Source organism: Budorcas taxicolor, chromosome 5 (genome assembly GCF_023091745.1).
Source record: "Budorcas taxicolor isolate Tak-1 chromosome 5, Takin1.1, whole genome shotgun sequence".
NCBI lineage: Eukaryota > Metazoa > Chordata > Mammalia > Artiodactyla > Bovidae > Budorcas > Budorcas taxicolor.
Genome location: NC_068914.1, coordinates 36684141 through 36708394, shown reverse-complemented (window position 1 = coordinate 36708394; position 24254 = coordinate 36684141). Strand labels below are relative to the sequence as shown.

General features: G+C 45.8%; 1 protein-coding gene across 1 annotated transcript in view; it reads right to left on the bottom strand.

The window, feature by feature from the left end:
• Positions 1-366: 366 nt before the first annotated feature.
• NID1 (nidogen 1) overlaps positions 367-24254 on the bottom strand; it is a 100987-nt gene continuing 77099 nt past the window's right edge. Inside the window, exons 13-20 of the mRNA XM_052639469.1 lie at positions 20145-20363; positions 17574-17746; positions 11806-11932; positions 6624-6795; positions 5276-5433; positions 3995-4118; positions 2622-2734; positions 367-1648 (exon numbers count right to left, since the gene is read on the bottom strand). Coding sequence (XP_052495429.1) covers positions 1527-1648; positions 2622-2734; positions 3995-4118; positions 5276-5433; positions 6624-6795; positions 11806-11932; positions 17574-17746; positions 20145-20363 — 1208 coding nt within the window. The 3' untranslated portion in view covers positions 367-1526. The remainder of the gene's footprint in view (positions 1649-2621; positions 2735-3994; positions 4119-5275; positions 5434-6623; positions 6796-11805; positions 11933-17573; positions 17747-20144; positions 20364-24254) is intronic.

Here is a 24254-nt window from a genome sequence, read left to right as displayed (position 1 = left end):
AGATTAGAAGAGGGATATCTTCCTTAAGGAGAAAAACAGGGAAATTCTTCCATGTCCTTAAGCATAGAAGTGTCCTCTGACAAAGAACATATCATATTTTCTTTGGCATTATTTAAGAGCTTTTCTTATTGCTATTGTTAAATCTTCTCCTTTATCCTTCCTCTTGGGTTTTCCATTTCTGCTCTTCATCAATCTCTTCGTGATACTTTTCACTGAGTCTTCTCACTTCCTTAACCCGATCTTCACTGACGCAAATTCCTTATCCTTAGCTTTCAATTCAAAATTTCCATTCTTTTAGGACTTTGGGAAATAGTCACTGCCTCCCCACCCAGCCCCCCCCACCCACCCCACCAAATACCACTAGCTATATATGGTCAGGAGATGTTTTCTAAACAAGCTCTAGAAAGATAAATGTGAAATGTGGTAATGGTCCTTTTAATTACACCAATGAGGAACAAAGTGTCTGGAGGACTCATATAAATATTCAGTTTGGCCTTCCTGGACTGTGTCTTTGGATGAGAATACAGTGAGCAAGGGCCATGGATGGAGGATGAACAAAAGAGCACAGAGCTCACGACTGATTGTAGATTGGCTCTCTGGGGTGGAGGGCAGAGATGAGGGACTTCAGGGGGTCCCCAGTCCCAGCCTGTATCTCAGATGGGTCTCCACGTGGAGGCTGGACACAGGTGCCAGCAATAGGGCTGTGTTGCCCCAAGAACCAGATGCTAGGATCCAAGTGCTTTGGATAAAGAGGAATACTTTGGTACTCTTTGGTATAATTTAAGGCACATCAATAAAATCCCCATCCTCAAACATCTGACTCTGCACCTTGAATTTCTCTGGACACTCTTGATTTAAGCTTTTGACTACCAACAACTACTTCAGAAATGCCAATAACTTATCTGGGAGAGGCTGCTCAGTATCATCCACCAAATACCCATCTATCTTTTGGACACGATGAGTTTTGACCAAAAGGCAGGGCTTGCTCACATCCTGCCTTGGGCAGGATGCAGGCGATATAGAACTCAGGGGTTCAATGCTAGGAGTATAAAGAGGGAAATCAGAGCACCAAGAAAAACTGTGGGAGAGCAAACTCCCTCCTTTGCTCACAGCCTCGATGTGTCCAGCAGCTGAGGGAACAATGGGTGTCTCAAAGTGAGGCTGAGCTCGTAAGGCCACAAAGAAGGCGGGCAGCTCAGGCCCTGGGAAGCTCTGCTCACTATGGGGGTATGAAGGCTGGGGCCAGTTTCCAGCACCAGGATGGGGCATATAATCCTCACTCAGGGCTGTATAAGCTAGTCTGAGGGTTAGGGTCAGGGAGACTTTGTGTAGGAGTAGAGGCTTTCCCATTCCAGAAGCTGAGGGCATGTGTTTTGGGGAACAGTGAGGGCAATGCTGTTGGGGCTCAGGCTGGGTTGGACCTGGGCCTGGTGGCCATTCAGCCACCAGGTCAGACAGTTTTCAGTCTGGACCCTTTCAAGAAGGGTGCTGCTGTGAAATACTTTGGAGAGCACACAAGGAACTCTTCATTTCTGCTCGATACAGTCAACTCCCAGGGTATTGTCAGGGCAACGGCAGGTCCTGCTTCCTGGGGTGGCCAAGCAGAGATGGGTGCAGCCACCATTGTTCACTGAGCAGTAGTTGTGACCTGGAAAAGGCAGAGGTAAGCTCAGTGGTTCAATCAGTTAAGAGAGTGACCTCAATACTAGCCCCCTGTTCGGTCTCTGGGAGGCCAAGCTTATGGGAGGGTCCTGGAGAACAAGGAAGCTGTATAGAAATTTTAACTCAGCTTATCTCCTGGCTGTTTCCTCATCATTAAGGATTTGCCAAATGTGCAAAAACCTTGATTCCTGATCTGGGGGATATGCAGATTTACCAACAAAGCTATTAGCAGAGCTCAGGGAGGGTTTTCCAGCTCTGGTCATAACATGGAGCTGGAATTTTAAAGCAGAATGTGCTTTCTATGCAGCTTGGCCGCTTCACTAGGGGGCAAGAGGGAAGCCAGGAAGGAGGAAGCCATGGCATAGACTCTGCAGCCAGGCTGCCTAACTTACCCCCAAGTCTGCTGCCATGAATACTGGAAGTGATCTGTGACTCTGGGCAAGTGGTTTCAGTATCCTCATTTATAAAGTGGGCAAAATAATAACACCTACATCATAGGGCTGCTACGAGGATTAAGTGAATCAGTGGATACAAAGCACGCAGTGACTTTTAATACATGGGATGTACCCAGCTCACAGGAAGTATCACATCTATGTTTGCAATTATTATGACTATCAATTATTATTGTTGCTGTCTGGACAAATGGATGAACTTTTAAAGCAGGAGAGACCGTAACACTGCTTTTCCTCCTTGGAGCCTGAAGACAGCATACTTTTAGACTCACTCCAAGAGTCGATACTTTTCCTCACCCTTATCCACTATCCACTTCATTCCCTACCATTTTCTATTGATCCATCTGGTTTACCTACTAATTAATGAAGACCCTTGATGGAATGGACTAGGTCTCACCTGCCCTGTGATCAGGGCTACCAGAGGCCATATAGGGGGCGGCCAGAGTGTGGGCTCTGAGCCCCAGGGGTCAACCCAGCCCCTGACTACATAGAGCACAGGTGAGTTACCTTCAGGACACTGCAACAGGGCGGAAGTGATGCCATAGAGCCGGGTCTGCTTGTGGGGGTGGAAGGAATCCATCTCTTTGGAAACAGCGAGATCTACAGCGACCACAGAATTCCTAGAGTGTCAAAGGATGGAAAGTTAAGACACATCTAACGGCAGGATTTCCCTGATGGTCCAGTGGAAAAGACTTTTCACTTTCAATGCAGGGGGCGTGGTTTGATCCCTGGTGGGTGAACTAAGATTCCCTCATGCTATGCGGCATGGCCAAACAAAACCCAAAAATATACTAACAACAAAAAAACACATCTAATGGCTTAAACTTTTCTCTACAGGGCAACCTCTTTTGTTGCTTGGAGGGTAAAGTGAACGTGTTAGTCTCTCAGTCCTGTCCGACTCTTTGTGACCCCATGGGCTGTAACCTGCCAGGCTCCTCTGTCCATGGGATTCTCCAGGCAAGAACACTGGAGTGGGTAGCTATTCTCTTCTCCGGGGGATCTTCCCGACCCTGGGATCGAACCTGGGTCTCCTGCATTGCAGGTGGATTCTTTACCATCGGAGCCCCAGGGAAGCCCTTGGGCGATAAATTGGAGGCCATAAATGGCTCCCCAGGTGGCTCAGACAGTCAAGAATCTGCCTGCCCATGCAGGAGACACAGGAGACGTGGGTTTCATCTCTGGGTTGGGAATATCCCCTGGAGGAGGAAATGGCAACCCACTCAAGTATTCTTGCCAGGGAAATCCCATGGACAGAGAAGCCTGGTGGGCTACAGTCTGTGGGGTGGCAAAGAATCAGACAAGATAGCACAGACAGACGTGAAAAAAAAAATCAAACAGATACACTGGCCTTACTTCCTAGCCATCCCTCCCTCTTCCTGAAGCCTGCAATTCCCTGGCTTCTTACAGAAAGGACAAAGGTCAGCTAGCTCTGCCCTATGGCTCTAAATCCCAAGCTGGGAAATCCACTTTCTATACTGAAGCGCCTGCCACAGCTGCTGGCTTGGTTTAAGCCTACTTTTCTGCAGGAAACGTCAAGAAGGAGCTTTGGGAATACTGCAGTTTAAGAATTATAATAAAATAGTGGCATGGAGTAGGCATGGTGTCTCCTAGGGAGAGAAAGGACATGCGCAGGAAGTCCCCATTTGTGGACTTGAAGCTGCTCATCCAAGAGCATCCAGATGATACATGGCACCCCCTGCTTCCCTAGGGTTACTGCCCTCTCCTTTCTTGCCCTCCTCTCTGACAATCAGAGGGCGAGGCAGAGGGGGCATCTCTGGAGGCGGGAAGGTCAAGCCAAGAGGCTGCTTGGAAAGGGTGTGGCCTCCAGAGAGGGCAGCAGGGCAGGTCCCCCAGCCCCCGCGCTGCAGCAGCTGACGTACGTCTTCCAGTCTGTGTAGTACAGATTCTTCCCGAAGCTCGTAACGGCAAAAGGATACTGCAGCCCTTCAAGAACCTTGCGTCTGTTGGGCTGACCGGGGTTCAGGCACTCAGCCCGATGGGTGCCTGTGTGGGGTGAGAACAAGTCCTCCATTGTTCACACAAGAAATGGCCCCTTTGTGTCCAAAACGAAAAGCAAGGAGGGCAAGCATTACACACTCAGATCCGAGAGAACACAAGATGTGCTCTTCTAAACTGGGAAGTTATCTGTTCATCCTCCCACGCCCCTCTCATTGCTCAGTGCCACCTCCATCCGGTACCCACACCTGGTTCTGATGGGGAGAAGGGAGCGAGAGCAGAGGAAGAGCACCCCATTTCACCCATTTCTGGAGCAGCCAGGGGCTTAGTAAGAAGGAAGCCATGTTCCAGCTTCTGTTCAAATCCCTCCTGCTTGAAGCCCCTCTAGACCTTCGCTCCCTGTTTTCAGAGGCCTTAGAATTGCTAAGCTGCTCCCACTGGGTGAGCAGCTGCGCACAGCCGCGCATCAATGCCTGCATTATGACCAACTTAAGGCTTGGGTTTCCACTTAACTGTGCATGCTTTACTTCCTGCATCTCCCGTGGTACCTGACAGTGTCTAGAACGAAGGAGGAACTCAACAGAGACTTGATGGATGATTGACATTCTTTCCCAACTGAGCATCCTGCCCACAGCAGGGGCACCCCAAATCTGCCCAGGCAGGAGCACACATCGGGACTGCCTTACTTTATCTTCCTTGGCTTCAAGTCCTGCCTTAGCCCTGCTTGGGGACAAGCAGGAGCTACAAAGATGTAAGTCATGAATTGCTTAATAGGTACCAGGATGAGGACAGGCTCTGGGGGTCAGCAAACTTTTTCTTAAAGGGCCAGATAGTAACTATTTTAGGTTGTGTGAGCCAAGAGGTGAAATCAAGGACATTATACAAGAATTTGTATAAGCTTTTAAAATGTAACATTTGAAAATGTAAAAACCTTTTACAGCTCCCAGGTTATACCAAAACAGGTGGCCATACCATTTGGCCCCAGGCTATAGTTTGCTGACCCCTGACCTGGAAGATTGAGAATACTCCCTGGGCTACATCAAGCTGTGGGAAACAGTTTCCAAGCAAAGATATGCAGCTGATGTTTGTGCAGAAAAATAGCAGTTCAATAGCTACTCTCGATAGTACAGTGGATAACAATGATTATTTGGTAAAAAATGAAGCCCTGTTCCGACCCAGGAGCCAGGCCTGGGGCTTTCCATCACCTGCATCCACCCAGCAGAGCTGAGATGAGTAGGCATCGAAGGTCAGCCCATTGGGCAAGCCCAGGTCATCCTGCACCAGGATCCTCCGGTTTGTGCCATCCATGTAGGAAGTTTCAATTTTGGGGTTATCTCTGTTCCAATCTGTCCAATAAAGATTCCTGGAGGAAAAGGAAGTGAAAGGGGAAGAGAAATAATGAAGATGTATGAGAAAAAGTTGACTTAAAGACACTTAAAAAGAACCTATGATAGGGAATTCCCTGGCGGTCCAGGGGTTAGAACTTTGCATTTCCACTGCAGGGGGCATGAGTTCAAAACCTGGCCAGGGAATTAAGATCCTGCAGGTCATACAGTGCAACCAAGAAATTTAAAAATAAAATAAAAATTAATGGCTATAAAGGATCGGGAGGTGCCAAGACACACTGCCTTTGTAAAGATCCCTCTATTTGGTTTTTCCCTTGAATCATTCTGTTACTAACAACTTCACTTCCCTTAAATATAACTGACATATCTCAATGAAACTGTTTTTAAAAAATAGAGCACCATAACTGACATAAACACATGGGGATTCTCATATGCTGTCAGCACTCAGGAAGGCAAAGCAGACCCAGAGGATGAAGCCCAGAAGCAACACTGGCAGGATAAGTGGTCAAGGCACCTGAAATCAGAGAGGCGGCCAAATGGCCACAGAACAGGAGACGTGGTCTCACGTCAAAGCATCAAGGAGACATGAGCCTAGGGTGTAAGACTCAGAGCCTGCAGTGAGGGAAAGACTGTGCTCACAAAACCCCGAGGCAGGGCCCCCAAGGTGTTCATGCTGGGTTGGGCCCCCAGAAGGAGCCCCAGGGGGACAGTGATGCTACCTTGATATTCTTCTGGGGTTGATACAACTCAAATATTTGATTAACATTCAATCCAAGCGGAAATATCCAATTTCTGAGCCGTCAACTTACAAAGCTCTTGGTAAAAGATTTGAAAGTGGAACATGGTACTGAGTTCATGATTCCGGTGGATTATAATAAATGTTCTGGCTTCACCTCAGATATCTATACACCACCAACTGTGGACTCATTCATCCTAAACTCATTCATTTCAGGACAGCAATGCTGGAGTTACAGTCAACCTTTGAGAATATGCACAAGGGCAGATGTAAATTGAATAGACACACACACAGATTTACACAAAGATACCCTTTCATGGGGGCTTCCCTGGTGGCAAGATCCTCTGGAGGAGGGCAACCCATCCCAGTATCCTTGCCTGGAGAATCCCAAGGACAGAGCAGCCTGGCGGGCTATAGTCCACAGGGTCACACAGAGTTGGACACGACTGAAGGGACTTAGCATGCACGCACCCTCTCACGGAATCTGTTACGATGCCTCTGGGATTCACCAAGTCAGTCTCAAACAGCACCCGGCGCTGGGTCCCATCTAGCTTCGCAACTTCTATCCGATCCAGTTGAGAATCCGTCCAGAAGATGTTGCGCCCAAGGTGGTCAAGAGCAATGCCTTCGGGGCTTCCAAGATCTAGAAGTAAACACCAAACATTATTGATTTTTTTTTTTTAAATGAGTAAGATGAGGTTTTTCTGATTTCTCCGTGCTATTTCATCTGTCATCGAACCCTTGCATTTTGAGAAAACCCATGGGAGTGTTAAATGCTTGTTAAGATAAATAACACTCAGGGACAAATGTTACAGTGCTACTCATTCCCTCGATGGCCATCCATATTGGGAATGGATGGATGGGTACCATACTGGGAACCCAACCCATACGGATGCTGAAGCTGTGGCCCTGCCTTCCAGGAGCCTGCAGCCAATCACAGCTCAGGCTGAGTTCCAGGCTCTGCGGAGCATGGAGCAGGAACGCTGTACTTAGCCTGGGGAGACCGAGGAACACTTCCTGGGGGAGGCAATGCCTCATAAGGCTGGCTGCTGCAGGAACAACAGGGCTTTCTCAGGCAGGGATCCCGGTCAAAGCTTTCCAAGCAGGGAGACCAGCACACTGATATAAAGGAAGAACGGGTATGGCTTGAAGTATACGCTGTCATTCTGTGTGGCTGGAGACCCCGAGGGTGGAGAGTGGCCAGAGATAAAGTTAGGATGCATGTGTTAACAAGCTTAGACCTTATCTCTTATGTAAAGGGGAGGCACAGGAAGATCTAAAGAGGGGGAATGGGACAGACTTATCTTATTCATCAATGGGGGAAAATAGGTCATTGCCGAGAAATAATATATGCAAGAAATCACAGCTGTTATTACTTTCATGCAAGTGTTAAGAGTACAAAGAAGGGGTATCAGTGATTGCAAATAACACCCCAGAAGTCTTTACTAGGCTCTAAGTAACTGATTTTCAAGCCAGGGGTTGCCACAGTATAAGCTGACTGCAATGGGAGCCTTTAGCACCCACCAAACCTAATCAGGAGTTCAAGATTGCAATAGTTTCCTGACTATAAATACAACCAAATTAAAAGCTAAAACCCTACCAGGGTTTTACTGGGGTCACCTTGGACTCTTTCCCCTCAGCTGATTATGGAGTTGAAGGTCATTTAGTACAGCTGGAAGTGGAAACAGGAAGGGGACGAGCCAAGGATGGAGCTACCCTGCCCCAGGGACTTGGTATAAACCATCCCTGCAGCACTGTGTTCTTTCATCAACAGCGAAACAGTCCCAACCCTCAGTCCCCTCCATATCAGCTTTCACTAAACTCCTACAATGATCATGACTATGAATGATGGAAACATCTAAGCCCCCCTGAAGGACTCCCACCAGAGAAAGCTTATTAAGACTTAGAAACAATCGTTTCTAATTCTAAACAAGGTCTTTATTATTCCAACTCAAAGCAAAGATTTATAAAGTACAACAAACTGGTTCCAAATTGGGAAAGGAGAACATCAAGGATGTATATTGTCACCCTGTTTATTTAAATTACATGCAGAGTACATCATGCAAAATGCCAGGCTGGATGAAGCACAAGCTGGAATCAAGATTGCCAGGACAAATAGCAATAACCTCAGATATGCAGATGACACCACCCTTATGGCAGAAAGCGAAGAAGAACTAAAGAGCCTCTTAATGAAAGAAGAGAGTGAAAATGCTGGTTTAAAACTCAATATTCAGAAAATGAAGATCATGGCATCTGGTCCCATCACTTCATGGCAAATAGACGGGGAAACAATGGAAACAGTGACAGACTTTATTTTGCGGGGCTCCAAAATCCCTGCAGATGGTGATTGCAGCCATGAAATTAAAAGATGCTTGCTCCTTGAAAGAAAAGCTATGACCAACCTAGACAGCATACTAAAAAGCAGAGACATTACTTTGCCAACAAAGTTCTGACTAGTCAAAGCTATGGTTTTTCCAGTAGTCATGCATGGATGTGAGAGTTGGACTATAAAGAAAGCTGAGTGCCAAAGAACTGATGCTTTTGAACTGTGGTGTTGGAGAAGACTTTTGAGAGTCCTTTGGACAGCAAGCAGATCCAACTGGTCCATCCTAAAGGAAATCAGTCCTGAATATTCATTGGAAGGACTGATGCTGAAGCTGAAGCTCCAATACTTTGGCCACCTGATGCGAAGAGCTGACTCATCTGAAAGACCTTCAAGTTGGGAAATATTGAAGGCGGGAGGAGAAGGGGATGACAGAGGATGGGATGGTTGGATGGCATCACTGACTCAATGGACGTGAGTTTGGGTAAGCTCCGGGAGTTGGTGATGGACAGGGAAGCCTGGTGTGCTGCAGTCCATGGGGTCACAAAGAGTCGGACACGACTGAGCGACTGAACCGACTGAAAATATTTCCCACATCCTTGGAGGCAAAGAGACAGTGAGACTGACCTCCAAAGACCCCTTCAGACCTCCAGACAAAATCAGAAGAAATCATTCTAGGGTATATTTAGAACGAGAACATCCTGTCTAAGAGGCATGGGCTATTCAGAAATGGTGGGACCAGGGAAGGCTGTTTAATGAGAGTATCTTTACAAGTTCCCGGAAGGAACTCCTTGCCAATTGTCTTTTTAGAAACAGTCTGGTCTTGACGTCAAACCCAAGAGGAACCAGAACTCCTCCCCCAACCAGAAAAATACTTCTTTATAGGCTAAGGAGCCAAAGGAAAGGCCTGGAAAACCTCATCCTTTCCTGTGAGTCAGGGCAAGATTGGAAAACTGCAGGGCAATATATTCCACACTGATTGTATCAAAAGGAAACAGATGATGATACTTATTAAAGTTATCTGGCTAGGACTTTAACTCAAGGAAAAACAGAGAAGCCTGGGATTCAGACATTATGAAATTAGGAAGAAAAAGAAGATACCCACTGCCACTTTCACTCACTAGGAAAATACCATGATGAAAACGTAAGTGGAAGCTTCTTTCTCTTTTTGGAAATTAAAAAGACAATGTATTCCTAGTGATCTTTCTTCTACAAAGATCACATTTTGATTTAATTCTGTGTTTTCACAGTGGGCTTTTGTCTGGAATGTTTCTTACTGGTCTTAAAGCTTTCTTGGATCATTATCAGTTCCAAAAACAACAGGAAATAGCAAAGGATGACCTACTCCCCACTTCCTGTGGGTTTTGAAGTCAAATTACTGATAATAGAAACAACATTTTCAACAGCATTAAGATGCAAAAAGGCATCTTCAAACTTGTATTCATTAGAAACTTCATTCCATTCATTAAAGCAAGCCATGAAAACTAGCAGACATTATTTAAATAGCACGTTGGCTTCCAGAAAAGTATTTGAGGTCTGTGCCCATAGTCGACCTGTTTAACTCAACCTCAGCTTAATTCCTGCTGTATTATCTCTTATGAAGGAGCCAAGGAAGGAAAAATATATCCCAGGGGCTGTTCCACAGGCACAAGGGCCGTTCTGATACTATCAAAAGTTGTAGGGAGACATTAAATTAGAAAAGCTACACTTAGCCCCTGGAAGAAAAGCTATGACAAACCTAGGTAGAGTATTAAAAAACAGAGACATCACTTTGCTGACAAAGGTTTGTCTAGTCAAGGCTTTGCTTTTTCCAGGAGTCATGTTCAGATGTGAGAGTTGGACCATAAAGAGGGCTGAGTGCCAAAGAACTGATACTTTTGAATTGTGGTGCTGGAGAGGACTCTTGAGAGTCCTTTGGACTGCAAGGAGATCAAACCAGCCAATCCTAAAGGAAATCAACCTAAATATTCATTGGAAGGACTGATGCTGAAGCTGAAGCTCCAAAACTTTAGCCTCTTGACGCTAAAAGCGGACTCATTGGAAAAGACCCTGATGCTGGGAAAGACTAAAGGCAGGAGGAGAAGGGGATGACAGAGGATGAGATGGTTGGATGGCATCACTGACTCAATGGACATGAGTTTGAGCAAACTCCAGGAGATGGTAAGGGACAGGGAGGCCTGGCGTGCTGCAGTCCATGGGGTTGCAAAGAGTCAGACACAACTTGGCAACTGAACAATAACACTCAGCCCCAAGCATCAGTAAAAAGAAATACCAAAGAGGCTCAAATATTTTAAAGATGTATCTTTGCTTTTTCCCCCAAGCCAGGAAGTCCTTAAAGATGTACCTTTGAGTGTTTTGCAGAGAAAACAAGATGATTTTACATAGCACATATCATTGGCATGGCAATGTCTTTTGATTGAAATTTTCTGCAAGGCAGCTGGTTAAGTCATAGACTGAGCAATGTGCAGTATTTGACCTTTTCAGTAGAGGAGAATTTTTACAGGTCCTTGGACTTTTTGTCATAATGGACTTGAATCTTGATAAAGCATATCCATTTAAAATAGTCTCGACTTGTTGAATGTAGGCATTAAAATAATAGAGTCCTTGGCTTAAATTGGCACCTGTAAATTAAGGAATTGAGGTTAAACGTTGAGGGGTAGGCTGTGCCAAAGTGTCATGTGGTTTACCATTACTGATGCAACAAAAACAGAAATGTCGGTAAAAGTTCAGCCTAATTTGCTGTACTCCTCTGGCAATCTGAGCAAGGTCCAGTGAGGGTGAGATGGAATAGAGGAGACCCACCCCACCATGAGGTTACAGGTTGAAGTGATAACCCTTCAAATTGAAAACTGTCTTGGGAATAGACTCACCTCTCAGGGACAGTATTTGCCAATATGCTTGTGACCCTCCTGTCTTTATGATTTTTCTGTTTATTGCCTAATGGACCACCCCAAGGGGCAGACAGTCTGAGAATCAACTCGAGGCTCAGCAGCCAGAGGAAGATGCATATATCCAAACTGGATGGTTGAGTTTAGCCTTTATTATTCCTCAAAACTGGCTACATAAGCTTTCAGAGACGGGCATGGACATGTACCCTGTTTTAATTTTATTTCAGCAACACATCCCAGCTAAGATGTTCATGATTTAGTGATGAGTTCTTGGAGGACTATTCAGAGAAGGCTAGAAAGGGTGATGTTTGGGCCCAAGAACCCAACCTATCTCCAATCACCATATCCTACAAGCAACCATACACCGCATGACTCTGCTCTCTCCCCCAAGAGCCACGTGGGCTACTAAAAGCAAAACCAAGAATGATGCTTGCTTGCCCACCTTGTCGAATGATGGTGGTTGGCTCTCCGCCATGCAGACTGGCTCTCCCGATGGAAGGTTGACTGATGTCAGTCCAGTATATCATCTTGTCCACACAGTCGAAGGCCAGTCCAATGATGACTTTATCCTGGAAGTGTAGACCAGTGGTGAGAGTGGTCCATCTACTCGTGCCTCATGATAGTAGGAATCTTTCATGTGCTTACAGGAGTTTGGACACCTTTCAAAATGAAGTGTCTTCAAGTCTTTTGTCCATTTTTAAAATTAAATTATTGAGTGGCAGGAGCCCTTTATAAACTTCAGATAAAAATCTGTTGTCATATGTGTATAAGCATGTATATGTATGGGGCTTCCCAGGTGGCGCTAGTGGTAAAGACCCATCTGCCCATGTAGGAGACGTAAGAGACATGGGTTTGATCCCTGGGTCAGGAAGATGCCCTGGAGGAGGGCATGGCAACCTGCTTCAGTTTCTCTCAGCAAATAGCACTTTTTCATTTTCTTAAATGATGTTTTTTGGGAGCAAAAGTTTTAAATTTTTGTAAAGTCCAATTTATTATTCTTTTATGGATAATGCTTTTTGTATATTATCTAAGAAACCTTTGACAAACTGAAGATCATAAAAAAGAAATAAAACACATAAATATTGGAAAGGAAGAAGTAAAATTATTCTATTTTAAGACAATATGATTATTTATGTAGAAACTCCTGGGGAATCTATACTAATATTTAAATTAATAATTGAATCTAGCAAGGTTGCAGAATCCAAGATCAACATAAAACTGTATTTCCACATACCAGCAAGAAGTAGAATTTTAAGATAATAATGTTTATAATAGCAAGAAAACCAAAATATTTTAGGCTGAATACTATAAAACATTGCATAGCAAAATTAAAGAAGATGCAAATAAATGAAGAGATATTAGTTTAATGGATCATGAGATTTAACACTGCTAAGATATCAATTCTCCCTAATTAAGCATTAAAGATCCAATGCTATCCATATCAAAATCCCAGAAGGCTTTTCTTTCTTTCCTTTTTTTAAAGTAGAAACTTACAAGTTCACTCTAAAATATATATGGAAACATAAGTAAAGTCCCTGGACACCACAGAAGTGGAAGACCAGGAAGATGTTTTAGGAGAGAACCAGTTATCAGCAAACACTTCCCCTTTAGAGGTCAGGTCATAAAGGACACAGAGACCCTTACCTTACACCATATACAAAAATAAGCTCAAAATGAATCAGAAACCCAAATGTAACAATTAAAACTATAAATTTCTTAGAAGAAAACATGGTTGAAAGCCTCATAGCGTTTGATTTGGCAATAATTTATTGGCTATGACATCAAAAGCAAAAAATAGGTAAATTGGATCTTATCAAAATGGAAAACTTCTGTTCAGTAAAAGATACAGTCAACAAAGTGAAAAGGTAACCAACTCATGGAAGGTGAGGAAATATTTGCAAATCATGTATCTGATGAGGGGTTGATAAAATATATGAAGAACTCCTACAGCTCAGTAACAACAACAAAATAACCCAACCACAAAATGGGCAAAGGATATGAATAGATATTTTTCCAAAGAAGATATATAAGTGGCCCTTAAGCACATGAAAAGATGCTAACAAAGGTCCATCTAGTCAAAGTTATGGTTTTTTTCAGTAGTCATGTATGGATGTGAGAGCTGGACTATAAAGAAAGCTGAGCACCAAAGAATTGATGCTTTTGAACTGTGGTGTTGGAGGAGACTCTTGAGAGTCTCTTGGACTGCAAGGAGATCCAACCAGTCCATCCTAAAGGAAACAGGTCCTGAATACTCATTGGAAGGACTGATGATGAAGCTGAAACTCCAATACTTTGGCCATGTGATACAAAGAAGTGACTCATTGGAAAAGACCCTGATGCTGGGAAAGATTGAAGGCGGGAGGAGAAAGGGATGACAGAGGATGAGATGGTTAGATGGCATCACCGACTCAATGGACATGAGTTTGAGTAAGCTCAGGGAGTTGGTGATGGACAGGGAGGCCTGGCGTCTGCAGTCCATGGGGTTGCAAAGAGTTGGACAGGACTGAGCAACTGAACTGAAATGAACTGAACATCTCATTCACATTCCTTGTGAATGTGAAGTGAAAGTCACTCAGTCGTGTTCAACTCTTTGTGACCCCATGGATTATATAGTCCATGGAATTCTCCAGGCCAGAATCCTGGAGTGGGTAGCCTTTCCCTTCTCCAGGGGATCTTCCCAACCGAGGGATCGAACCCAGGTCTCCCACACTGCAGGAGGATTCTTTACCAGCTGAGCTACAAGGGAAGCTCCATAATACTGGAGTGGGTAGCCTATCCTTTCTCCAGGGGATCTTCCCGACCCAGGAGTTGAACTGGAGTCTCCTGCATTGCAGATGGATTCCTTACTAACTAGAGAAATGCAAATCAAAATCACAAAATACCACTTCACACATATTAGTATGGCTACAATTAAAGAAAAAAACAAAATAATAAGTGTTAGCAAAGTAGCAGGGAAATCTGGAATTTTTGTGCTCTGGTGGCGGGAATGCAAAATGGTGCAGTTGCTAAGGAAAACAGTATGGCAGTTCCTCAAAAAATCAAAAATAGAATTACCATGTAATTCCATGTCTGGTTTATTTCCAAAAGAAGTGAAAGTAAGGACTTGAACAGATGTTTGTAAACTCATGTTTATAGAAACATTATTCATAATAGTAAAAAAGTAGAAGCAGCCCAAGTTCTCCACTGATGAACAGATAGACAAAATATGAAATATCCATATGATGGAATATTACTCGGTCATAAAAAGGAAGGAAATTCTGACACATGTCACAATATGGATGAAATCTGAAGATACTATGTTAAGTGAAGTAAGCCAGTTACAAGAGAGCAAGCAAGCACTGCGAGGAGCTTCCCTAGAACAGGCTAATTCATAGAGATAGAAAGAATGAAGTTCCAGAAGACTGGAGGAGGAGGAGGAGAAGGGAGTCATTGGTGAAGGGATCCAGAGTTTCAGTTTGGGACGATGGATGGTGATGACGGTGGTATTTAATGCCACTGAACGGAGGCATTCGGTACAGTTAAACTAAAATACCTAGATGGTAAAAACAGATAGCTAGATAGAAGTATCCATAAATGGATAAATGATTGATAGATAGATAATAGATAGGAAAGACACAGTGAATATTGTTTCAGCACCTTCCCCTCCACGAATCACATCTCAGCTTCCTGCTTCTCACAGTCTCATTTGACACTTAAGCCTCCCCCCGGGTGTTGGGGGAATGGCTTTCCCGACTCCTACTACCTGGGAGTGTGTGCTGGTGGATACAAGAGAAGAACAATGATTGCCCCTTGAGGGATCTGTGCTTCAGTGAGGCAACAGGACATCATAAAGATCACTCAGGCATTCCTTCAGTAAATACTTCTCAAGTGGCAAACACTGTTGGGGGTCTGGAAACACCACTGTGAAACAAATACCTCCATGAAACAGATGGACAATCTCTGGTCTTGGTGTGCTTATATTCTTTTAATTGGGGTATAGTTGCTTTACAATGCTGTGTTAGTTTCTGCTGCACAACAAAGTAAATCAGCCATATGTATCTCCTCTCTCTTGGACCTCCCCCTTACCCATCCCCTCTAGGTCATCGCAGCACTGAGCTGAGCTTCCTGTGCAAGACAGCAGGTTCCCATTAGCTACCTGTTTTACACATGGGAGCGCACATGTCAACCCCAATCTCCCAGTTCATCTTACCTGCCATCCCCCCACCCCCACCCCATCCACTCCTCCGTTCCCTATGTCTCTGTCTATTCCTGTGTTGCAAACAGGGTCGTCCGTACCGTTTTCTAGACCCCACACACATGCTTTAGTATATGTACTTGTTTTCCTCTGATTTATTTCACTCTATATGACCGACATTAGGTCCATCCAGGCCTCTACTCTTGGTGGGAAGAGATACATGAGATAAAGAACATGTACCCTGATATACAATGTACTGAGTAGTGCTGAGTGTTTGCTAAAAGACAGAGAAGGGTGACTGGAGGCTGCAGGCTGAACAGGGCAGCCAGGACAGGCTTCTCCCAGAGGTGATGTGCAGCAGAAATTTGTGGAAGGTACATGTGGCCGTGTCTATGTACATGTCAACCGTGCAATGTGCACGTGAGCCGTGCAAGGGTCTAGACTGAGAAAACTGCAGGCAGGGGACAGCAAATGCAAACGCCCTGAGGTGCAAGCGTGTGTGGTGAGCTGAGGATCAGCTAGAAGGCCAGAGGGCTGCAGCCAGTGAGTGAGAGGGCAGGGGTAGGAAATGGGGTTGGGACAGGTAGCCAAAGGCCATGAAAATAACTGATTTTTTTTCCTCTGGGTGAAAGGGGAATCCATCAGAGGGCTTTGTGCTGGGGAAGAACAATCAAGGCTGCTTTGCAAGAGGCTTTTGAAAAGCATGTTTGTTTTTTTTTTTTTTACCATGGATGGACCTAAAGATCTCTAGTAAGTTAGTAAGCCAGAAAGAGAAAGACAAATACCATCCAACATCACTCACATGTGGAATCTAAAATATGACACAAGTGAGCTTATCTATGAAACAGAAACACATCCAGACAGAGAGCAGACTTGTGGTCGCCAGGGCAGTGGGGTGTGAAGGGGCAGGAACGGGAGTTTGGGATTAGCAGATGCAAACTATTGTGTAGAGAATGGATAAACAACAAGGTCCTACTGTATAGCATAGGGAACTACATTCACTATCCCGTGAAAAACCATAAAGGAAAAGAGTGTGAAAAAGCATGTATATATGTGTGTGTGTGTATAACTGAGTCACTTTGCTGTACAGCAGAAATTAACGCTACATTGTAAATCAACTATACTTCAATAAAATAAAATTTAAAAAAAGAAGCATTTTTTACTTTGCAGACTTTTTTTGATCTTAGTCAAAAAGAAGAATGGGTGTGGCCGTGTGTGGCATCTGTGACGTGGAGATTGATGCAGGAAGAGAAAATAGGGCAGGCAGCAGAGACAGGGGAGCGGGGAAGGAAGGTGAGAAGAAAGCAACATTTCTATCCAGAGTTTTCAAGAAAGCTCTGCAACCAGCACTGAGGGGTGATGAGGATTTCTGCTGGACTTTCATCTCCAAGGCCTGATGGACCACTCGCTGCTACTTTCCCCCTCCTTAGAGGACCCTGATGGCCCACCAGTGTCCTGGCACCCCTGAAGTCCACAGTCGGAAGCCTCCACCAGGTCTTAAGTTTGGTTTCCTGGCAGAGGGTCAGGATCCCAGCTAAAACAACAGCTTCTCAGAAGTGTCCGACCTCTATCTAACAGACAAAAATTCCCTAGCTCACAAAACACATCTTTGAAGCTTTGAAAAGCTCTGGTTACTGCCTTCTCTGCCTCCTGCCAGACATGAGGATCTTGAGTTGAGTGGCTGCCAAAAGATGAGTCATTTTGTGAATTTAGCAGGGATGGTGAGATCAAACCTGACAGATGCTCGCAGATAAGATATAGTAAGCGCAAGTGATGCCCCCCACTAGGGGTCAGATTCCAAAGTGGTCTCTAGCAGGCATTCTGTTTCTGTTCCCACCCTTCAATCTCCTGGGGGGAGGGGAGGGGACTTAGGAATAAAGTGGTCTTATTTAGAGATGGACACCCAGGGTCACACAGAATGAAGAGGCCCTGGGTCCAGGGATCTAGTCCCAGTCCCTGGTCTGACCACCCCCTGCTTGTTGCTCCAGGTCATGGAAGCAGAGACTGTCACTGAAGTGCCATCAGCTAACACTCACCGGGGCGTGAAGCAGTGTCTTGGCTTCCGACTTGGTCATGGTGCTTCCCTCCAGGGGAAGGCGCTCTATCTTCCCTGTCTGGGCGAAGAGTAGATGGGTCCCAGGAGGCGGGGGGATCACAGCAGTAAGGACCGGGGGTCCAAAGTGAACTGGAGGAGCCAATGTACTCAGACCTGGGTGGCAGGAGATGGCATTGAGCAAGGCCTGTATGCAGCAGGAACGCACAAATACACACGTGCGGGCACATGCACGGACTCACACACCTGCACCCACACACCCTGGTCACGTCACCTTCTCAGCACCACAAACTGCACAATCACACGTGCCTATTAATGTCTGAGAGCACAAGGAGCAGGAAGACCGCAGCCAATCAAAGGGCATTTGTGATGAAGATGACACAGGGCTTGAGTGTAACATTAAACGTCAAGTGGAAAAAATGGCTCAGCCTCCCCCTTAATGGAACTAACCTGGCTATGGGTGCCCTGGCTGTAGCAGCAATCCAAAACAAAGAAACAGCAAAACCCCTGAAATCCTGGCCACCGGGAGCTTGCACCCCCATAGGAAGCTGCTGAGTATTTTCATGCCCAGTGGACTTGAAAGTCCAGGCAAGTCCATCAGAGTGGACTTGCCCTGCTCACCCCATCCCACGGGGGCAGGAGGGTCTCAGGCCCCACAAGCAGGAACACAGTCCTTCGGGACTTTCCAGGACAAAACGAGGGGGGAGGCTCATCTTCCCTTAGAGGCAGCCTTGCCTCCTACCTGCTGACCTGCATGTCCAGCAAAGCTCTGGCTCGCCTGACGGGAGAACCTCCCAGGAGGGGACATGCATCCTGCCTGAGGGTAAGGAACACACAGTGCATGTCGGGAAACCTGGGTCCCCGACCTGGTCCGGCCCCTCACCACGTGGACACATTATGGACCTCTGCAGTGAGAGGGCAGAACCAGCTCATGGCCAAGCTCATTTTCTGTTCTTTTCTCCGATCCATCTTGCCTGTTATACCCACTCAGTGACATAAACCAATCTGGTGGATCTCTTGAAATCTCTAGAATCTATCCCTCCAAACACACTGCCTGCACCTCAGGTCAACCCTCGCCATTTCTCACCTGGATTAACTAAATACTGCAGCAGCCCCCGCCTCCCCATGGCCATGGTCTCATTCCTTCCTCTCGGCTCTTCTAAAACTGAAACCTGGTCCATCAGCACCTGCTCAAAACCCTTCCTGGGCTGCCCCCGCTGCTCTCAGGATCAAGGCAGATCCCTGCACAGAGCCTCTGATGTCTTCACTTCCACTCTGCTCCCCCGGCATGGGACACAAACTCCTGATGGCTTCCTTCCTGCCCCTCAACCTGCTCCTGCTACCTGGAGCACGGATCTCCTCAACCCCACTTCCCCAGTGCAGGTGACTCTGGTCCTGTCAAAACCTTGGGTCAGGCGGTATTGCCTGCAAAGCCTTCCCTGACCAACCCACGGCCCCCCAAGTCAGGGACACTGTGGTCCTTGGTCTGCATCTCTCTCAGGGTTCCTTTCCCTACCCTGCCTCTGTTTCCCCACCCCCTGAGGTTCTAGGGCCCACACTGGGGCCTTTCCCTCTGCAGATGCCCCCAAGACCATGGCATCTGACACACCAGGTTAATGCTGGCTGGGTGGGATAATGAAGTTAGTGAGTGATCCCTTCTTAGCAGCCTCTTAGCAGCTGTGGGAAACTATCTGGTAGGGGATCAATTTATGATTACTGGCTATCTGGTGAATGGAGATGTCAAGAATGATTATATTCGATTTTGGTAATTTGTGACAATTAGCATTTTCTACATCTGGGACTGAATTTCAGAGCCAAGAAGCATCCTAGAGATTATTCTGCTCAAGTGAGATGTTGAAGCCAAGGACGCCAAGACTCAGGCAAGTGTCTGTCCAGTGCCACACAGCCTGGCCCCAGTCCCAACTCAGCGCCTTCCTACCAGCACAACTGTCTCAGAGCCAGCTGGCACAAACCTTTGTGGCTGTTGGTTCCTGGCATCATTACAAATGGATCAAGTACCTAAAGGTCCAGGCACAACCTTGCAGGAGGCTGGTGTGACATAAGAGTTCCATGCCTGAGTAACAGGGTGCTGAGGAGGGGCTCTGGTTGGTCTCTCCCATTCCTGCTATGCCCCAGCACAGAGCCACTGAAGGGCCAGGCTGCCTAGCGCAGGGTTTACCCAGAGGAGCCCCAAGCACACACACACACACCTTCTGCTATCAATTGCAATCTTATCCAGCAGGCCCTGCCCATCATTTGCACAAGGCAGGTTTGGTGCCAAAAAGGAAAAGAAAAGGGTGAGAGGAGGGAGAGGGTAAGTGGGGAGAGAGAGGGTGAAGAGGGGTGTGAGAGGGTGAAGAGGGGTGTAAGTTATGGGGGGATGGAAAAGGGGGCTGCAGAGGGGAAAGAGGAAGGGAGGGGACAGGCTTCGAGTCAGTGGAGCAGGTCAGGATTCAGGGCAGGTAGAAAGCGCCAACTGTGCCCCAGCCAAGGGTCCCCAGCAATGCTCGCGGATGCCCGGACGTCCCACCTCCAGCGCGGCTCTCCGACTTACATGGTGGCCTCATCCCAGACCCAGTCCTGGTCCCCTCCACCTCTTGGCCATCACGGTCCACACACCAGCAGTAGCCAGTGCTGCTGTGGCACTGGGTGGGCACGTAGTGTCCCTGCTCATCACATTCGGGGACGAACAGCCCAGGGGGCTGGGGCCGCGGGGAGTCCGCCGTCCCAACGACGCGCTCCCGCTCCTGCTGGCATCGGGTTTTCTCCACTCCTGTTAGAGAGAGGGGCAAAAAGAGGGTCATCAGTTCAAGCCCCCACACCCAGCTCGGAACCTGGGGAGCTGCCTGGTCATTGCCCTGTTTTGTATTATTAATTAAAAAATTTTTTTTTGTTCACCCTTATAGAAGGATGTTGACTTACAGTATTCTATTAGTTTCAGGTACATGACAATGATTCAAAATTTTTATAGATTTTACTCCTTTTAAACTTATAAAATACTGATTTTATTCTCTATGTTGTTTCTATCGTTGTTCAGTCGGTCAGTCATGTCTGACTCTTTGTGACACCATGGACTGTAGCCGGACAGGGTCCTCTGTCCATGGGGTTTCCCAGGCAAGAATACTGGAGTGGGTTGCCATTTCCTCCTCCAGGGGATCTTCCTGACCCAGGGATCGAACTTGAGTATCCTTCTTGGCAGGCAGATTCTTTACCACTGAGCCACCTCGAAAGCCCTATATTCTCTATGTTGTACAATATATCCTTAGAGCTTATTTAAAAAATTTAATTTAATTTTTACTTTATATTGGAGTATAGTTGATTTACAATGTTGTGTTAGTTTCAGGCATACAGCTAAGTAATTCCGTTATACATATACATGTATGCATTCTTTTTCAGATTACAGTGTATTGAGTGGAGTTCCTTGTGCTCTGGGATGTTTTATTAATTAAAAATTTTAAACAGCATTATTAATTAGTGGACTTAATGGTCAAGAAGAGTATGTCTACATTTTCTTTTCCTTTCTAAGCCATTTTTTTTTCAGTTTTGAAAAACGGAGGCAAAATGGACATAATATATAATCAACCATTTTACACTGAACAGTTCAGGGGTAGTTAGTGCAGTCACAATGCTGAGTGACCACCACCTCCCTCTAGTAGTAGCAACACATTTTCCTCACCTCAAAAGGAAATCCCAGATCTATTAAATAGTTGTCTCCACTTCCTCCTTCCTCCCAGCCCCTGGCAACCACAAGTCTGCCTCTGTCTCTATGGATTTACCTATTTTGGTTTGTTCTCATAAATGGAATCTTACAATATGTGGCCTTTTGTGTCTAGCTGCTTTCACTCAGCAGGCTGTTTTCAAGGTTTATCCACATTGTGGCCATGTAACAGTACTTAGTTCTTTATTCATAGCTGAATAATATTCTCTTGCATGTCTACACCACATTTTGTTTACTATTCATCACTTTATGGACAGCACTGACATTCGTTTTAAGAAACTTTAAATTTTTCTTAAATGTGTTCTTTTTGTCATCACCAGCCTCTTGATTACCCACACTGAGTCCAAATCAAAGATATGGGTGACCCTAGGGCACATTTACCAGCATATGTGTGTTTCCTTTTAATTATGGGCTAGTGTGAAATATGGCCTTTCAACTATGCAACTCCTATCCCGAGGCTGGTAAATACCATTCCATATGTGTGGAATTGCTGATGAGATGCTATATGCTATAGTAAACAGTTCTCAAGTATGCACCACCCCCATCACTTCACGGCATAGAAGGGGAAAAAGTGGAAGCAGTGATAGATTTTATTTTGGGGAGCTCCAAAATCACTGCGGATGGTGACTGCAGCCATGAAATTAAAAGATGCTTGCTCCTTGGAAGGAAAGCTATGACAAACCCAGAGAGCATATTAAAAAGCAGAGACATCACTTTGCCAATAAAGATCCATATAGTCAAAGCTATAGTTTTTCCAGTAGTCATGTATGAATATGAGAGTTGGACCATAAAGAAGGCTGAGTGCCAAAGAATTGATGATTTTGAACTGTGGTGTTGGAGAAGACTCTTGAGAATACCCTGGACAGCAAGGAGATCAAACCAGCCAATCCTAAAGGAAATCAACCTGAATATTCACTGGAAGGACTGATGTTGAAGCTGAAGCTCCAAAACTTTAGCCTCTTGATGCTAAAAGCAGACTCACTGGAAAAGACCCTGATGCTGGGAAAGACTGAAGGCAAAAGGAGAAGGGGGCACCAGAGAATGAGATGGCTGGATGGCATCACTGACTCAATGGACATGAATTTTAGCAAACTCCAGGAGACAGTGAAGGACAGAGAGGAGCCTGATGTGCTGCAGTCCATGGGGTCACAAAGAGTCAGACCTGACTAAGCAACTGAACAACTACAACAAAAGCCGCTTCCGCGCTGACTAGAGCTCAGCCACGACAGCATCAGACAGAGGCAGACAGGCCAGCATCGCCATGGCCTGTGCACATCCTCCATACAGAGATGCCCAGCTGAGGGCCACACTTCAGCCAAACTGAACCATGTCAGCTGCCCTTCTTTTGCAGGCCCTTCCATTCCCTCACTCATCCATTCATTCATTTATCGTGTGACTCCCCCTCCTCCTCCTCGGTGAATCCTTTCAGAATCAGCTCAGGCATGTACTCCCTGCAGGAAGGCTTCTCGGGCCCTCCAAGAGTTCCCAGGATGCTCTGGATTCTCGTCACTCTGATCCTGAGACTCAGAGGCTGTTCCCTGTCTGTCTCCCTGAGCAGATTTTAGGCTCTAAGACAGTGAGTGACTGCATTCCCTTAGCCTTGACTTGGGAAGCACTTCTGGGCTGGAGTCAGAGTGCACATCGGACTAACTCCCAGGTCCTGCGTTCAAGGAGCTCATAGTCTGGAGGGAAGGGAACAAGAACACAGAGCAACAATCCAGTGAGTCATTGCTTGACAGGAGAGCCTATGACACAAAAGATACACACAAGACATCCTTTCCTTTTTCTTCTTGGCTGCACCACATGGCTTGCAGAATCTTAGTTCCCCAACCAGGGATCAAACCCGAGTCCTCGGCAGTGAGACTATGGAGTCCTAGACATTGGACCATCAGGAATTCCCGAAATATCCTCTCTGTAGGGCTTGGAGAGCAAAGGTGTGGTGGTGTCCTTTTTTATTTTAATCTTTATTGGAAGACTGTGGTTATACAATCCAGGGCAGGGCTCTACTGACTTTTTCTGCTAAGGAGCAGAGAGTAAATATTTGGGTTTTGTGGGGCATATGACCTCTGTCACAATTCAAATCTATGGATGTGGCATGAAAGCATCCAAGTTTAATGCATAAATGAATGTGTGTTTCAATAAAACTTTATTAACAGACACAAATGGTGGGCCATATTTGGCCTGTGGGGGATGTAGCTTTCAACCCTGGCTCTAGGACATTGCTAGTTACATTAGGGAGAAACCTCATATAAATACTCATGTATTAATATATTACCGTGTTAATATTATATATATAGTAATAATAGAACAGATAATAATATATTACATATTTCATAGACTTTTACATCTGAAAAATGTTTTTGTTCCTCAGTTCCACCACTTCTGCTCTTGTCAGCAGTGCTGGTCAACCAGTGATGTCAGGACTAATCCCCTGGTATTATACGAGACAAGAGTGGAATGTGTTGAGACAATGTGCGCAGCTGGAATTTTAAGTTCTGCACTCCAATGTTCATCTGTGACAGTATCTTCACGAGGCCTTCGCAGTGGCATTCGGTGTGTGCTGCCAGTGAATGTTTCAAGTGCCTTTGTCTGCACTGCCAGTTCTCACGTCAGCCTGCTGGATGTGGCTGCCCCCTTGATTAGAAGCAGTAAGCCCGCCAGAAAACTGTGTGTTGAGCCTGGTGAGGGGCAACTGGGTCTGCTCTTTTGTCCCAGAGGCTAATAGAAAAACCAAAAACAGCATAGTGAGCTATATTCAATATTCTGTGATAAACCAGAATGGTAAAGAATATTACAAAAACAATGTCCATATGTGTGTAACAGCCACCGGTACAGCAGAGATTAGCACAACACTGTAAATCAACGATTTCTGTTCAGTCACTCAGTCGTGTCCAACTCTTTGTGACCCCATGGACTGCAGCACACCAGGCTTCCCTGTCCGTCAGT